This window comes from Macrotis lagotis, chromosome 1 (genome assembly GCF_037893015.1).
Source record: "Macrotis lagotis isolate mMagLag1 chromosome 1, bilby.v1.9.chrom.fasta, whole genome shotgun sequence".
Taxonomy (NCBI): Eukaryota; Metazoa; Chordata; class Mammalia; order Peramelemorphia; family Peramelidae; genus Macrotis; species Macrotis lagotis.
The window spans coordinates 274,342,593-274,360,718 of NC_133658.1; the positions used below are offsets into that span (position 1 = coordinate 274,342,593).

Here is an 18,126-nt window from a genome sequence, read left to right on the forward strand (position 1 = left end):
TATTTTGTATAAAGGATTTTTCAACCCTTGAGCTCTATACTTAACAATGGGATCTCTGGGTCTAAAGGGCATGGGGACATCTAAGTCACTTTGGCAAAAAGGTGATAGCAGGGTCAGGATGGGCTGAAGTGAGGAAGGACCTAAAGCAAGGAGACAAATTAAGTAGGCTATTACAATAGTCAAACTAAGAGGTGAAAAAGGCCCAACCAAGGATAGTGGTTATAAGAATGATAAGAGGCAATTATGTAATACATATGAAGAAAGGACATGGTTTGGAAGTTGACAGGATATATGAGATGAGTGAGAATGAGGAGATAGGGATAAGATTGAGGTGGTGAACCTGAGTGATGAGAAGAAAGGGAGTAACCCTGGGTAAATCTAGAGATGTTCAAAAGAAGAATAGGTTTAAGAGAAAAGATCAGTCCTATTTTGGACATGTTGAGTTTGAGATGCCTATGAGTATTCCGGTTCAAAATGTTGAATAGGCAGTTTGTGAGGCAGGATTAGAGCACAGGAAAAAGGCTTGACCTGAAGATCTATACTGATCTATCCAAGTCTGAGCACCTTCACTCCTTTACTCAAAGATAGAATCATACAACTATTCTGAGTCCACTACAAATGCATGATACACAACATTAATTGGGCTCTCACTGCTGCTTCTATCCCACTCACCAGTCTCTTTAAAACTTTTTCAACCTTCCTCAAATCTCCCATGGCTTCCCCTTTCCTTCTCCTCACAGTTGAGTACTTTGCTTCATACTTTACAGGGAAAATTTGAGGTTATTCACTGTGGGCTCCTTCTTTTACCCTCTTCCTCATTTCCTATCACTCAGATACTTGCTGCCATTATGTCTGCCTTCACCTTTGACTTAGACAATGCATCTGAGAAAAGCAATTCCATTCAATCCTGAGGCCTCCAAACATTGATCCCCTCTATATCACTTTTGTATCACTTATTTTTTTTTTAGGTTTTTGCAAGGCAAATGGGGTTAAGTGGCTTGCCCAAGGCCACACAGCTAGGTAATTATTTAGTGTCTGAGACCTAATTTGAACCCAGGTACTCCTGACTCCAAGGTTGGTGCTTTATCCACTACACCACCCAGCCACCCTGTATCACTTCTTTCCAATCTCTCCTTGTCTACTTCCTACAATTATGTCTAAGTCTCTTTCATCCTCAAAAACCCTCATTTGAGCCCTTTGTCCCCATTATTTTTCTAGATCTCTTCTGTCCATTAGGACGAAATTCTACAACAGGTGCTTTTATTTTTCTCTCCTATCATTTTCATCTTAAGCTTCTCACCTTTTCATTCCACTAAAATAGCTCTCTTCCAAGTAACCAATGATCTTAATTGCCAAACCATGACCTTTTCTTCTTTACCTCTCTGCACTTTTAACACTTGAATATCTACTTTTTTGGGACACCTCTCTCCTCTGATTCTCTATCTGATTATTCCTTCTCAGTCTCCTTTGCTGGATCTGTCTCCAGATCACAATCTCAAACTATAGGTATCCCACAGGGTTTCTGTCCTAGGCCCTCTTCTCTTCTCCCCCATACTACTTCACTTGGTGATCTTATCATTTCCCATGGATTTAATTATCATCTCTATGATGATTCTCAAAGCAATAATTCTTCAATCTACCTTTAACTTCTTTTATTGATTTCTAATCTCCTTTCTACAAATGCCCTTCAAACAACTTGACCTGGATGTCCAGTAGACATCTTAAACTCAAACTCTTCAAACTGAACTCTCATTACCTTTCCTCCTAAACCCTTCACCCAACAACTTCCTTATTTACTGTCAAAGGCAACAGTCCCCTAGGTTCACAATGTGAGTTGACATGCTTGACTTCCTACGATCTCTCACCCTCCTCACTCCCCACCATATTCAATCTGGTGTCAGGTCAGTTTCACCTCTGTACCATCTCTCTATTGTGCCCCCATATCTCTTTCAACACTGTCACTACTGTGGTGCAGGCCCTCCCTCATCATCTTAACAAGGACTACTGCAATACCCTGCTGATGGGTCTGCCTCCCTCAGGTCTCTTCCTCATCTAATCATGTATCAAAACGATTTTCATAAAATACGGATCTGACTGGCCCTCACTCCTCTCCTCCCTCCCTCAATAAAAGTCCAGAGCTCTTTATCACCTTCAAGATCAAATATATAGGGGTGGCTAGGTGGCACAGTGGATAGAGCACTGGCCCTGGAGTCAGGAGTACCTGAGTTCAAATTTGACCTCAGGCACTTGATAATTACCTAGCTGTGTGGCCTTGGGCAAGCCACTTAACCTTACTGCCTTGAAAACTAAAAAAAAAAAAAAAAAAAAAAAAAAAAATCAAATATGTCTGTTTAGTGGAAAAAAGTCTTTCCTAAGGTAGCCTTCCCATTAACCTATTCCAGACTTCTTACACCTTACTCCCTGGCCTCCTTGTTGTTTCCCAAATCTTTTGGCTCCAGGCATTTTCTTCAGATATCTCCCAAGACTGAAATGCTTCAAAATGGTTGTACCAAATCAAAGTTAAACCAAGAATGTATTAGTGTGCCTCTTCTACCATAAGCCCCTCCAACATTGATGATTACCATCTTTGGTCATCTTAAAATTGCTCAGGGTGAGATGAAGCCTTAGAGGTATTTTGACTTGAATTTCTCTTATAGTTAAGACATATGCATATAGGTAACAACATGTTTTTATATTCATTATATTTCATGGAGTCATTAGCTTCTAGAGGGTCAATTCTAATTTTTAGGAGTTTTTCCCCCTTGGGTAAGGTTTTGCACATCTTGTTCAAAGCTGTTAATTCACTTTCTATAGTTTATTACATAGCTCTCATTTCTATTCCAATTTTTTCCTCTTTCACTCCCATTCGGTCTTTAATCATTATTAGTTCTTTTTTTCCTTTAAAATCTTGCTGTATCTCTTCCAAGAATCCTAGTTGAACTTTTATCCAAGCTGCACTTTTTTCTGAGGCTTTGCTTAAAATTGTTTTGAATTCATTCTCTTCTGAGCTTGTCTTGTGTTTCCTGTCACCATAAAAACTGTTTATGGTAGGGCTGTTTATTATTATCTTAACTTACTTCCTGACTTTGCACTTTATGTTAGGGTCAGGCTCTGCAAACATCCGGGGAGAATGTATGAGCTAAGCCTTTGTCCTTTTGAGACCTTGTGGGTCAAGTGTGCTCATTATTCTCTTGATCTGAGCTCTGGAGTTTTCTGAATCTGATTTGGGTCTGAGCACCATGCCTGTGGGTTTGTCCCAGGATGAAATTTCCAGTAGACTGCTGTTGGATTCAGTCATTGTCAAGCTAATTGGAAAGTTCAATAAGTTAGAATTCTAGGTTTCTCTTTACTACACTAGTTATTATCTTGCAGTCTTTAGAATAAACTTTTTTCCGGCTCTCCTCCAGGGGTCATAGCTACACAGCTATTATTTACTTCTGAACTTGTTTCTCTTTCAGTGCACTGTCCAAGATCCACATCTAATCTTCATTTTGGAATGCCTCCCCTAGGCATAGATCCTTTCTCCTTAGTTCTCCCTTGAACTAGGACCAAAATCAGGATAGTGAGTAACAAGTTGCCAGATGGTACCCATTTGCCCATCCTGCAACACTTGGTGGAATCTTTTCCTGTCCCAGTGCACAACTTTCTCTTTTCTAGTACCTAATGCTTCAAGCCTCCATGAGATATGTTGTGGATCAGACCCTTCCCTAATGTTCCATACACCTCTCTCTTAGTCTCCCTGCGCTGACCAGGTATGCACACTGTTAATAATGACTCACCAATATTTTTTTCTTGGATTTCTTGATCAGGATTTGGTCTAGTGTATTTTCTCGATCTCTGTAGCAGTGTTGTGGAGAAGCTGGATTATATATACATTACCATCTTGGCTTTGCCCTCAGTCCATATTCTTTCAATTTCATGTAACTGAAATGATCTACTTAATCTTTTAGGGTCACCTCTATCCTTTATTTTCTTAAGAACTCTCCCCGAGGGAGGCGGCTAGGTGGCACAGTGGATAGAGCACCAGCCCTGGAGTCAGGAGTACCTGAGTTCAAATCCTGCCTCAGACACTAATTACCTAGCTGTGTGGCCTTGGGCAAGCCACTTAACCCCATCGCCTTACCAAAAAAAACAAAAAACAAAAAAAAGCCTCTCCCCCAAACCATATGTATGAATCTCATTATCAATTACCAAAGATTTTTAGAGCAATGAAGATTAATTTTGGACTGAGAAATGTGTTAAGGATGAACTTAAGAGTAAAAAAAAATGCAGTTGAGAAACCTCTTAAGAGATTATTACAAAAGTCCAAGGGAAAAGTAGTAAGATCATATACAAAAAAGGTGTTACTGGTGGAAATAGAGGCGAAAGGATAGATACAATAGATATTATCAGAAGCAGAATCAAGAGGATTTGGAAACTAAGAGAAGTAATAGAGATTAAACAAAGAAGATCAGTATTTTAAACAGAGAAAGAGCATACTCAAAAAGCTTAGAATACCTGGATTTGAATTTCAGCCTTACATTTACTATGTGACATAAGGCAACTGACTTTACCCCTAAAGAGCTCATCCATAAAATGAATCTAAAGGAAAAACTATCTCATATGATGCCTTCCAGCTCTAACATTCTGGCTTTGTGAATAAAGGATGATATCCCTCCTCGAAATAATAAAGTTAGGAGGAACAGATTTACAGCAAAAGATAATTTTAAATTAGGGTAATCCAACTCAAGCTCTCTTTTACATAGATGAAGGTCTAGAGTTTATGAAAAACAATCAAAAAATTCAAGAGACAGAGAAAAACATTTTGAAGTCATAAAGATAGAAGCTGAAGTCATAGGAATCAACTGCAATTAAGACAATAAAGAGAAAGAAGATGAAAGAGGACAAAAGTTTGGTAAGCAAGAAGATGAGGAATTATAAAAGAAACAAAGATTAGTTATCTACACAGAAGAACACTCATAGTATCTCCGAAGTTTCTCTAAATTTATAGTTTTCCTGCTTATTCCAATTGTACTGATTATTGGTGCAAATGTTTTTTAATTTCTTGCAACTGTTTTACCCGTTTCATCCTTTATGATAGATAGCCTTTATCTCTTTTTTGTTTAAGAACTCTAACTCCAGCCCTATCTATGAAACATACCTTAAAAAAGCTTTAGTAGGAGTGGTCAAAAGTATAGAATGATATGCAGAGGTCATGAAATAGAGATATTTCACTGTAAGCTCAATGATGCAAACTACAATTCACCCTTTGTGAATCTTGTTCATGCTCTCCCATTAATTTGTCATGGGGCTCAAACCAGAGAAGCTGCCTTCCTCTCATTCATTGCATATTGTGTGGATACCAACGAAGTAAGCACAAAGGCTGTCTGCTATTCCTTGATCTTGTTATGTGATTAGCTCATCTTTTTTACTGTTGCACATTTCCCTAATAGCATACACCAATTCCTCATTTGTCACACCTTTCACTTTTCTCACATTTACTGTGGGTCTCTTCTTTGTCCTCTAGGACTCAACTTCAATTCTCTGGAGACTATGGTACTCCATGAATCATAGATATACAGCATCAGTGAAGGAAAACTGGTGTTCAAAAGATGGATCTTTGATTAATTTAAAAAAATTTGAAGTTTTCCAAGGCAAACCTGTTCTTGTTCAATTCTGTGTCTAGCTCATTGTTTATTTACAGTGTTCACCCAACACATAGTAGGACAATTCTAAGTTGTCCAAGCAAGTGAACATTATTATCTAAACAAACTCTCTTCATCCTTTTGCTATTTTGATAGGTAGGTCAAAAAGCTGAATTTAGAAACCACTCCATGATATTCTGAGGCATGATGCTATCCACCAACACGAATACCTGAAGTACTCATTATGTGAAAATCTCTCTTAAACTTGGACTCTACACTGAATCATCTTCCATAATGGTGGCAAATGCCTTTAGCAAACATACATCTCCTTGCCTATGTTCGCAATGATATGAATAATCAGAGACATTTTTAACAAAAATCTCCCTATTGTTATATCTTTCAAGGTAATCTAAGAATTTCACATAAACATGGGAAAAATCTTCTGGAAGGGAACTTTTATTTAGACTTAAAGAGGCATTTTTGCTCTACCAAAATCAAATGTTTTTCTTAAAATAATCATCAGACAATAAGCACAATCAGATCTTTTAATTTCATTTTCTTCTTGAACTGATTATTGTTTGAACTACTGTATTCCCGCTCCGAATACTCTGTCTTACCTGGGTTTCCCTTTCCAATTACCAATGCTCTTTCTCAGTTTCATACTGGAACTTCATTCATTTGCTGCCTCTATATGTTCTCTAGGGGTTTGTCCTATACCCTCTTCTCTTTTCTCCAAGCACTATCATATAAGCTCCCATGGATTCAAATGTCCTGTGAGAATCTCTTCCAAATCTATATATTCATCTCATACTTCTCCCTTGAGTTTTAGCTCACATTACCAATTTCATTTCCATCTGAATCTCCTAAAGAAATCTCAAAACTGAATCCAACCCATCTTGACCAAGACAGAATATAGAAAGTCAGAGAATGTAAGTGATTTTAAACAAGTTAAAAAACTTCCCTGGTGCTCAGTTTCTTCATTTGATAACAAAAAATGTGTGGAATAGTCAAATCTCTTCATACTCTAGAATCATAATCCTAAATTCCCCTTTGGAAACACTACTTCCTCTAATCTGTTAAGTTCAAACCTCAAATGGATCTTTTGATTCTTTTCTCACCCCTTGAATCCAACCAACTGCCAAGTTCTATTGTTTCTGACTTTACAACATCTCTTTCATCCACCATCTCCCTCCTTTCACCAACCTACCTACCTGATCCTTATCACCTTTCACATAATCTACAATAGTTTCCTAACTGATCTGACTCTATCTCTCTCCTCTTCAATTTGTCCATTTCCCTCAATTGATAATGTTCTCTTTCCTCCTTCAAATCACTTTAATTATCTACAGGCAGCTGGGTGGTATAGAGGATAGGGCAGCAGACCTGGAATTAGGACCTGAGTTCAAATCTGACCTCACTCACTAGCTATGTGACCCTGGGTAAGTCATTTAACCCTGACTGCCTCACATCTGGGTCATCTCCAATCATCTTGATCCATATCTGGCCACTGGACCCAGATGGCTCCAGAACAGAAAGTGAGGCTGGTAACTTAGCACAAACCTTCTCACTCAAATCCAATTCACTTGCTTGTCATGGTATCATCTCTCCAATGTCATGGTCTTCTTGAAGAACAAAGGACAAACATGACAAACATCATCATCATCATCATCATCATCATCACCACTTTGTATTTATTCTGTGCATACTTACTATTTACTTATCCATTTACATGTTATTTTACTCCAAAGTATGTAAGCTGCTCAAGGACAAGAACTATTATATTTATATCTGTGCTTCACCAATAAGCAGAACAGTGTCTAGCCCATAGGATGTGCTTAATAACTATTTGCTGAACAAACTGAAATGAACATTTCATACTAATTGCTTAGTTGTTAAAATATAGTATGCATCAATATAAGCATAACACATAATCCAAAAACATTAATCTGCAGTTTTGAATTTATACAACATTAATTTACTGCTACTAATGAATATAATCACTGTTTTAACAGATTCCTTAACATGTATTCTGGAAAGACCATTCTCTTCTAAAGCATGATATGTGGTCATAATTATGATTGGGTTTTTCTGCTCCACTGGTACATACCTGCCAAATCTCGAGTATACTGTTCTCGGGAGCGATCCATCTGGCATTTGTGACTAGCCAGGACTTTCTTCACTAAATCCAACATTCCAAAGTTCTGTACAATGTTGTTGAGTAAGACAGCATCTTTAAAAGAAAATGTGAGATAAAAAAACAATAATCTCTGAAAAAAAGACTAAAAATTTCCCAAACCTTTTTCCAGAAAAGGTTTTCTAGGACTTTTGAATTATTTTCAAGAACACATATTAGAAACTAAACCCAAAACTACTTTTTAAATAAGTAAATTATCTTGGCATGTTCCTTAGAAACCAACAAACCAGGATACTAGAGGTAAGAGTTACCTAAAGAAAAGAGGTTTAAATTGTAAACAAAACTTTTTAAAATCTTGGGATTCCTTTGAAAAAAGTCTTACTATCAAACACATGGAATCTTTCATCTAGATCTTATTTTGCAATCTATATTTCCTTTAAGATTCTAATTCTAGGGGCAGCTAGTGTGGCACAGTGGATAGAGCACAGGCCCTGGAGGCAGGAGGACCTGAGTTCAAATCCAACCTCAGATACTTAATAATTACCTAGCTGTGTGTCTTGGGCAAGTCACTTAGCCTCACTGTCTTGCAAAAACCAAAAAAAAAAAATGCTTAAGGTTCTAATTCTATTCATATAATACAGAAGACAATTTCTAATGAATTAAATAAAATACAATTTTCTTAACTGGCAGCAAGAATTCCTAAAACACTTGGAAAAATATCTAGCTGACAGATTAAAAAATCAGACTTTTGTAGGACAGAGAGGTCCATGATGTAGGATAGATATTAGCTATGGTTCTCCTAAATGTGCCTCTAATGAAATAGAAAAATAGAACTAGAAGAGGGAAGGTATTGTAACAATCATCAAACAAAACAGAGACAAAATCTGTGATTACTGTAGTAAAATGATAGCTATCAAATCTTCACCTCGAAGTTGTAAGGGAGGATCTTGGACCCGCTGCTGCAATCCCTTCATCATCTCTACCAGCTCCTGGTGAAACTCTTGAATCACTTCTTCTAATAGACCAGCATCCTTCAGCCCTCGCCAAAAGGCAAAAGTCTCATCTGGAGAAATAAAAAAGAAAATAATCTCTGATGTCAAGGATGAGGTTTTACTGCAATTAACAATGTCTCTTCTTAGATATGAGTTCAAAACCAAAGTTAATTACATACTTTCTACACATACAAGGCACTATGCTAAAATCTAGGGTTACAAAACCAAAAAAAATCTAACAGTCCCCTCCCTAACATTCTATTGGGGGGGGGGGGGGGAGGACATGCAAACAAGTATAATATACTGTAATTTCTAAGAAGAGACTACTTGCAACCCAGGTGAGAAGGGCAAGTGTCATATAGTGGATAGCACCTCTGACTTAAGTCTTAAAAAAAAGGTAGAATGGAATTTAATATGGTCCTTGCATTGACTAATTGCTTAATCTGAAGATTTGATGGATACATCACCTATGTAATTGCCAAGAATAGGGCACTTTCTTCTAACCAGACTTGAAACAGCAAGCTACAGTCCTCTGCTCTACCAACTGAGCTATCAAAGAGCAGCTAGGTGACAAAGCGGATAGAGCACTGGACTCAGAGTCAGGAGGATGGGAGTTTGAATCCAGCCTCAGACACTTGACTTATTAGCTGTGTGACCTTGGGCACTTAATCCCAATTACCTCACATCCAGGGCCATCTCCAGTTATCCTGATTCTTATCTGGTAACTGGACCCAGATGGCTCTGGAGAAGAAAGTGAGACTGGTGACTTAGCACAGCACCCCCTCACTCAAATCTAATTCATGTGCTTGTCATGGCATCACCTCCCTGATGTCATGGTCTTCTTCAAAAATGAAGGAAAAATATTATAAGCATATAAGAAACAAGTCTTTCATTTCAGAATTTCAGAAGAGTCCCAGAATAGGAAGAAAGATTCAATCTCCTCTGGTCCAATCCATGGCTGAATAAGAATCCCCTCTATAACATTAACAATGTGTGATCATTTAGTAAGTAATGGGAACTCTCATTCCTTTTTAGACAACTGCAATTGTTACAAAGTTTTTCCCTCACATTAAGTCTCTTTAGTTTCCATTCGTTGTTCCTAATTCTGTCATCAGAAAACAGGAAGAATATCCTTCTCATAGTTAAATGTAGCTATCACCTTTTTTCCAAAGTCAACAAGCCCATTCCTTTCAAACAATAAAAATATAACATGGACTTCTACCATTCTGATTATCCTCTTCTGAACACCTCTAGTTGGTCAATGTATATGCTAAAATATAGAACCATCATTAAACCTACTACTGTAGATTGATCTGACCAGGGCAGAGTCACCTCCCATGTTCTGGATACTACATGACTATTAAAAGCTGCCTAAGGAGGAATTACTTTTTTGACTGCTATGACATACTACTGACTTGTCCTTATTTTATAGATCACCAAAATAAACTCATTTTCAAGTTATGGTCTAGCCAGGTCTTCCTCATTCTGTATTTCTGCTAATGATTTCTTGAACCCAAGTACAAAGCTTTATTATACTTAGTCCTAATTTCCTCTTTGAAGAAGATATCACAAGAAAAAGAATATACCCCCCCACCAAAGATAGGGACTATATTAATACCTAAAAGGTAACTAAGACCATCAGTAAATGCTGATCCATAATGCCTATTTAATCATTTTTGTAAAATATTTCAAAGAGTAATCTACATATATATCTTGTCATACTTGATATTAAATGAGAAGAAAACAGGGAGACTTTCATAAAGGACCGTCTATAATATATAGACCAAATTTTTTAATTACTTCCAAGTGATTCAAAGGTATATAGAATACAAGATTCCATTTTTTATCATTTGTTACAAAAAAAGCATTTGAGTCAGTAGAGTAAAACAGAACCTTAAGGGCTCTCTTTTGTTCATTGATCTTTTGACAATTAAGATCAAGTAAGAAAGATACCAAAGTTTGTATGTGCTAGTCAAAGATGTGCACACTGTCACAAGATCTCTTGAACAGAGAGGGTCCTGATGGTAGAGGGAATGCCCATAAGTGGTGAGGGTTTCCAACTGTTCTTGTCTGATAGGCAATGCTTGGGACTTGATTTAGTCATCACAAAACAGAGCTTTCTTAATGACAAGCGGAAAACCAAAACTAAGTGGATAAAAATGCCTATTGTGAAGAACATGACATGTCTTTAGATAGTCTGTTCACTAAATTAGGACAATATAGATATCTGGGGAAGGTACAACAATGAGTTGGGTAGCAAAAAAAACAAGAGAAACAGTAAACCAGTTAGTGCTGGTAAACTAAACAATGCTTTTAATGATCCCAAGACTCCATAATCTCTCAAGAGTAAAAGAAGTAGGTGGTTCAAAGAACAACAGAAAAGTATATGGTAAACTCAAGTAGGCAACAGTATGTTTCAAGCTAATCCAATTCAATACATATCCAATGCTTACTATGTACCAGACACTGTGATGGGTACCAATGATATAAAGATAAAAATGAAACAATCCCTGCCCTCAAAGCTTACATTCTACTGTGAGGATACAATATGTGTTCAAGTAAACACAAAGCATGTATAAAGTAATGCAAAAGAGACTGGTAATAACCAAGAGGATTAAGGAAGAGCTTCACAGAGATAAGTGCATAAGTTTGAGTGCCCACACCTAAATTACACAAAATTTTTCTAACTTAAGGAATGGAAGGAGGGAAAAGGACAGAATTTTCCAGAATTCCCTATCTTCAGATGTATATTAACTAGCACTGAGACAAAAACTGCTTTTTTGAAACTCAGACTCCTTTTAAAGGATATTAAAAAAAGTGAAGTATCCCCAGGAGTAGCTATGATTTCCAGTAATGATACCCCTTCATTAAAAAAAAAAAGTCATTCATGTGTGTTAAAAGATGGATAGCCAGAGTACTCTATCAATATTCACAAAATGTAAAGTACTACAAGAGACCCTCTGTACCTTGTCTGCACTCTCTGTGGTAAGGGAATCTTACTATGAAAGCTCATAGTAAGAACTGCACAGGGTGATAAAAAGCAGGATGAATTGAGATTTGCTCCAATGGAGAATAAACACATGAAATTACAAATCTGCTTTGATACTGAAATATAAATTTCACGTGTTTAGTGCTAGACTGGTGTCCATAGATAGATTTCGGGGGGGGGGGGTCTATGAACCTAAGGGAGGAAAAAAAATTATATCTTTATTTCAATATAATTGAATTCCTTTATAATCTTGTGTATTTTATTTTATGCATTTAAGATCATTATCTGAAGGAGTACAGTTTTCACCAAACTTCCAAAGAGGTCTATGACTCAAAAATGGTTAAAAACTCCTGTTCTCCATTGTCAATTATTTTGAATCCTGATTCTGTCATCCAATTTAGCTATTTATTCTAACATCACATCATCTATAAATTTAAAAACTGTGTCACCTATGTTTTTATCTAGGTCACTAATAGAAATGTTGAGCAGTACAAGGGATTGATCCCTCAAAAACTAGTCAAAAACTTCTTATTCTCTGCTACTATAAATTAAATAATTATAGAATTTTACCCAGAATAATTCACAGACTAATAAATATTGACACTCTTATTTTGAAAATCAAGACATTTGTCTATGTCTCTCTCTCCAGTATTGTAGTCGTTCTTCCATTCTCCATGATTTTTCAAAAAAAGTACTCCCAACAATAGTTCAGAAGTCTTACCAGCCAATTCTTCAGTACTCTGGAATGTAGCTTGTCTAAACCTAGTGACTTACACACACTGAAGACAGCTAAATGCTCTATTTTGCCTCACTTATCCTCTCTCTCAAATGCTCATCAACCATTTTTGCCACATCCTTTCCAACAGAATACTACTTTCTTTAGTAGAGTACAGAAGTAAAACCGGAAATAACTAGTTCTGTCTTTTTTCTGTCATTCTATCATAATCTCCTCTAGTCCAGAATCTTCCATTCCTCCTTTAAACTTTCTCTTATATCCTTAAAAAGTCTTTTTGTTTTTCCTCAGCAGCTACTACCAACACCAGTTCATTCTAAATTTTAGCACACTTTTCTCTTATAGGACTGTGCCAATCTTTGATAGTCATCCTGATACTTATCTTTGCTTCCATATTTTATATTAAAAAATATATATATAACTTGATCAAAAAGTTTCCTACAAGGGGCAGCTAGGTGGCGTAGTGGATAAAGCACTGGCCCTGGAGTCAGGAGTACCTGGGTGCAAATCCAGTCTCAGACACTTAATAATTACCTAGCTGTATGGCCTTGGGCAAGCCACTTAACCCCATTTGTCTTGCTTAAAAACCTAAAAAAAAAAAAGTTTCCTACACCTGTCACTTTCGAGTTCTACTACTTTTTCCTTGACAGAGCAGTTTGAGTTTTCAGAATTATACTTACTTAGTTTCTCATCCATTTTATGCCAACTTCCTTGGCAGAATTTTAGGCAACAGGATCCTATCTATCCTATCTCTTAATTTTTTTAAATCAATTCTTCCCAATATAGGCTGTACAATGGATTATGCTAAGCTTTCCCTCTCCTTTTCTATAAATATCAAAGATATTGATATATTTCTTTCCAAGGTTTCCATGGTTTCTACCTTAGCTACCAGTTCCTCTTTGCTGATCAGAATCAAGTCCAGAATAGGAGTTCCTATGATTATTTCATTTACTTCTTGAAGAATGAAATGATAATTAAAGCAAATCAAGAATATATCAGCTGTTCTCCTTTTGGCAAAGAGCTCCAGCAGCTATCCAGTTGGCCTTTGTATCAAGCTTGTGATATATTTCCTGAAATTTTCATCTAATTCATCCTTCTGGTTACTGATTTTTAATCTACTTAGGACACAAAATTATTTGTGAATGATCTTTCCCCACTCTATTTCATGTATTTCCTTCATACTTAATATACAATACTTACTAATCCATTCCTTTTGAATAAAGTTAAACCCTTCCATTCCAGTCATGAGTAGCAGCCCACCAAGTTAATTAATACCATGAAGTAGTAATTAACCTCCTTACATTAACATCTTTAGTTCATCTTGTTTATTATTCATATTTGGCATATATATGTAGAATATTTCCTTCTTCTTAGATATAATCTACTTTGAATCACTAATCCTCGAGAATCTTCTTCCTGTATATATTCTGTAGAATCCAGTTAAGTAGATATATATGAGCAATTTTTCACCTACATTCTCCATTTTCAGTTTAAAGCCTTTTTGATCAGATTCATGTTTCGAGACAAAGAAATTTTTTTACTAGCTTCCATTGATTGTACTCCATTTCAAACCAAACTATATTTCTTTTATATTATACTATATAAAGTCTGTTATCTGACATCATCTTCGTAGACAGCTATTCTCCTTTGCTTAAAAAATTAAGAGTTTTCAAACCCTGCCTTATCATGTGCACAAATATGACATAAAATATAGTTCCTATACCCTAATGGCTTACCACATATGTAATTTTTAACAATGCTGTATATACAGCACTTTCCCTTCAGGATCCTTGTTTGAACTTCTCCTTTTTCATTTCCTTAAAGTTCAAATAAGAGTTTCCAACTGTATGATTAATGACAAACAAATGGTCAACAATCACTACCCATTGTCTTGTGGTTTTCATGCATTATACCTCCAATGGTGGTAGTCCAGTCACCAGTGTCCTCACAAGTTTCTATGGTGATTGTAGCGGGAGACCCATTCACTGCAACCAAAACAAAAACAAAAACAAAAACAAAAACCAAACCCATAATCATTTATACAGATTTTGTTTTTCAAAATAGCAGGCAGCTTTTCTTTGTTAATTTTTATTTATTTCCTTTCTAACTGTTATCTGATATATTACTGCTCTCTTTAATTTGCACCTCCCAAGACAAGCTATATAAACATCTCAGTATGTGAATATTGACCTCATATTAAGTTTCAACTTTTATTTTCTCCATTATTTACTCTAGTTTAATAAGATCTTTTCTATAAATATCAATGACATGACAGAATGTAATTATTTTTCTCTTTGAATCTTTTCTATTTAGAACAATGTAGGCTCAATCCTAAGAGTAATCATTCTCATTCTCATAAAGGATGTATTATATATAATATGCATATTATATATAATATATATATAAAGAGAGAGAGAGCTATTTTTAAGTTTCAATGATATTTTGTTTTCCATATTTCCATATATCTAAATTAAAAAATTGAGGGCTTTGTATATTGTTAGAAGAAATACCAGTAGTTAATTTATCAATCTTACATCTAAGAAGTATAGCACAGTATAGTGGAAAGAAACAACAGACTGGAAATCAAGAGATCTAGATTCTAGTTCCAGATATGTTTACAAAATATCTCTGTGATCTTAAGTCAACTAATCTCTCCAGCCAAAAGTTTCTCATGTGTGAAATAAGGCGGTTATGTTAGAGTAGATCTAATCCAATTTATATTTCTTAAGGTCTGTGTATGTTAAGCAATGAGAAAAAGAAACAAAAAAATAAAATAGCCTCAAGTTTACATACTAGATAACCTAGAAATCTCTTTCAGATGTAAATTTCTATGATTCAATATGATCAATAAACAAAATTTAGTAATCCAAGTAACCATCTCAGCTTATACTAGAGGATGGTAATATAAATGTTGATGTTCTATCAAACACTCTACACTTGCTTCATCACAATTTCTTCAAATCCCATGACCTGGAATAGCTATTCCAAATCTTTTCTTTGCTCTTCAAGACTCCCATGAAGTCCCCCTCCCCACTCCCCACTCCCTTTCCATAAAGAAGCCTGACTCACACTTTTTTGAGAATATAGAGTTCTTTCACTTGGAGCTCCTTCTTTTCTATTCTTCATTTCAAGATCCCTTGATTTCATATCCATTCTTTCTTCCTCTACTTTTATCCTAAGTTCTATCTCTTCCATCAACTCCCAATCATATATATTCTTTCCCTTCTCTTTCCCTCCTTTATGGCTAAAATTATGCTCAGCTTTCACCCATTCTTGAAAAACGTTCACTTTTCCCTACCATTCCTTCAAACTATCATCCTTTTTTATCACTCCTTAAATCACTGTCATACTCCTAGGTTAGTTACTTCTACCTCCTCTCTTCTCATTTGTTTTTCAGGCCCTCACAATATGACTTCCAATTGTATCATCACCTGAAACTTCTCTCTCCAAAGTTACCTTTAAATTGATTAATTGCCAGATCCCCTGGTATTTTTTAATTCGAAGAGAATTACTTGATATCTCTATGAAACATGTGACACTGTTGACTACCTTGCCATCATTAATACTCTACACTTCTCTCCTGGTTTTCTTCATACTTGTATGGTTATTTCTTCTTATCTCTTGATCATCACCAACAACATTTCTGAAAACCATGAGGAATTTGTTCCGGACCTTCATCCTTTTTATTACACCCTTTCTCTTAGAAATCTTATTAGTTCCCATGGGTTCATTTATCACTTCTATGCAGACAACTCCAAGACACACACCCACTCACACACCCATCCATTCCATCCAGCCAGCCAGCCATCCCTAGCTGCTTCTTCTCCTGGCCTTTAGTTACAAATTGTTAATAGCCACCCAAACACTTCCAATTGAATGTCTTGTAGGCATTCACATTCAACACATTTAAAACAAAATTCATTATCTTTCTCCTAAAAACCTTCTCTTCTGATTTCAGTTGGGAGAATCACTATCCTTCCTTTTACCCAAATTTACAACTTAACCACTCCATGTTCCTCCACCCTTATATTCAATCTGTTGCCAAGGATAATCTAGTTTACCCCGCCACACACACACATAACTCAAATTTCTTTCTCCTTCCTAATCATGTAATCATCATCCTAGTTCAGGTCTTCATCACTTGATCTACTGGAATAGTCTCCTAATTGTTTTCTTTGCCTCAAAGCTTAGTTCTCCCTAATCCAACATTCACACAGTTGAAAAATTAACATTTCTAAATCACAACAATAACTTTTTGACTACTCTGATCAAAAAGTTCTAGTAGCTGGCATCCTTTTGCCTCAAGGGTAAAAATACAAACTCTTCTGTTTGGAATTTAAAGTTATTTTCTTTTTGATTCCAACTTGTAACACTCCATTTTTGTATCCCCTGTCTTTGCACCACTCTTCTCCCACATCTAAAATTCTCTACTTTCTCACTTACATCTTCCCTCAAAGCTCAAATATCACTTTCTATATCAGGTCTTTCCTGATACCCTTAGTTCCTTCCCAAAACTACTCTATATTTACTTTGTACATTTTTTCTATTTATTTATTATGTATATATGTTGTTTCTACCAGCTGAATTCAAGACCCTCAAGGGCAAGGACCTATATGCCCAGATCCTAGAACAAGTATAAGACCCACAGTAGGAACCTAATGTTTATTGAATGACTAAAATTTAGGGAAGACAATATGGTACAGTGGAAAGGGCTCTGAACTTAAAAAAAGTTATAGGGCCTGAATTCAAATTCCAGTCTTCCAAGTACTATCTGTGTTGTGAACATCAGACAAGTCACTTACCCTCTTTGGGCCTCATTTTACAATGAACAGGAAGACCTCTAAGGTTTTTTTTCAGTCTTGATTTATGATCCTATGAACTGAAGGTCTTGAAAAGGTGATCTACTAAATTATTTGAATGTATTTCAATTTGGTCATCCAGGATTTCCTTCAAAATTTCTGATCAAATATATCACTTACACATAGTATTTTTTAAAACTGAACATACTCTAGCCTTAACTATATAACCTAATTTAATTTTTTAAAAACTAAAAAAGATTAGATAACTTAATTTTCTTCTTTGGGCAAGACTGAAAAGTTTTTTTCATTGACAAGCATTTTCCACACTTACACTGATAATTCAATATTTAGCAGAGAACATGAATATTATATAGAATGATGGGTTAATATTTTCTAATAAGCATATATTTTTCCTTATACTAATAACTTGATTTATTTTAGGCTTGAACTAATTTTTAATTTCTTTCAGATATTAGGTTTATGAACTAATGGTGATTCTAAATTAAGAAGTGCTCATATTAAATATTATAAAAACCCTCTTAGGAAAATCTGCAAGCCTTTAATGAGCTGCATTACAAAATTTTCTTTTATATATCATATAGAGTGTCACAGACCTCTTAAGGCCTTTTAAGTATTTAAAGGAAAATTTGTGTTAATGTCACTAATTTATACTTTTATTTAGTCAGTTTGTATTGATTAGGGAAGTTCAAAAACATAAGGATTGTTTTTAAGACAGATGAAGCAAATTCATTTAGGTGTTGCAGCAAGCATAGAATAGGCGTTTGAAATATCAGTGTATAGAAAGCATTTTTCGAGTAATCAGGAACAACTAATTGACTGGGTGACTATATTAAA

General features: G+C 35.7%; 1 protein-coding gene across 7 annotated transcripts in view; it reads right to left on the reverse strand.

Moving 5' to 3' along the window:
• The window catches only part of GMEB2 (glucocorticoid modulatory element binding protein 2), a 59,474-nt gene that overhangs the window by 7,549 nt on the left and 33,799 nt on the right, over positions 1-18,126 (reverse strand). For all 7 annotated transcript variants that reach the window (XM_074210479.1, XM_074210484.1, XM_074210483.1 and 4 more), the window contains 3 exons: positions 14,386-14,457; positions 8,684-8,821; positions 7,732-7,854 (listed from right to left, as the gene is read on the reverse strand). In XM_074210479.1, coding sequence (XP_074066580.1) covers positions 7,732-7,854; positions 8,684-8,821; positions 14,386-14,457 — 333 coding nt within the window. The remainder of the gene's footprint in view (positions 1-7,731; positions 7,855-8,683; positions 8,822-14,385; positions 14,458-18,126) is intronic.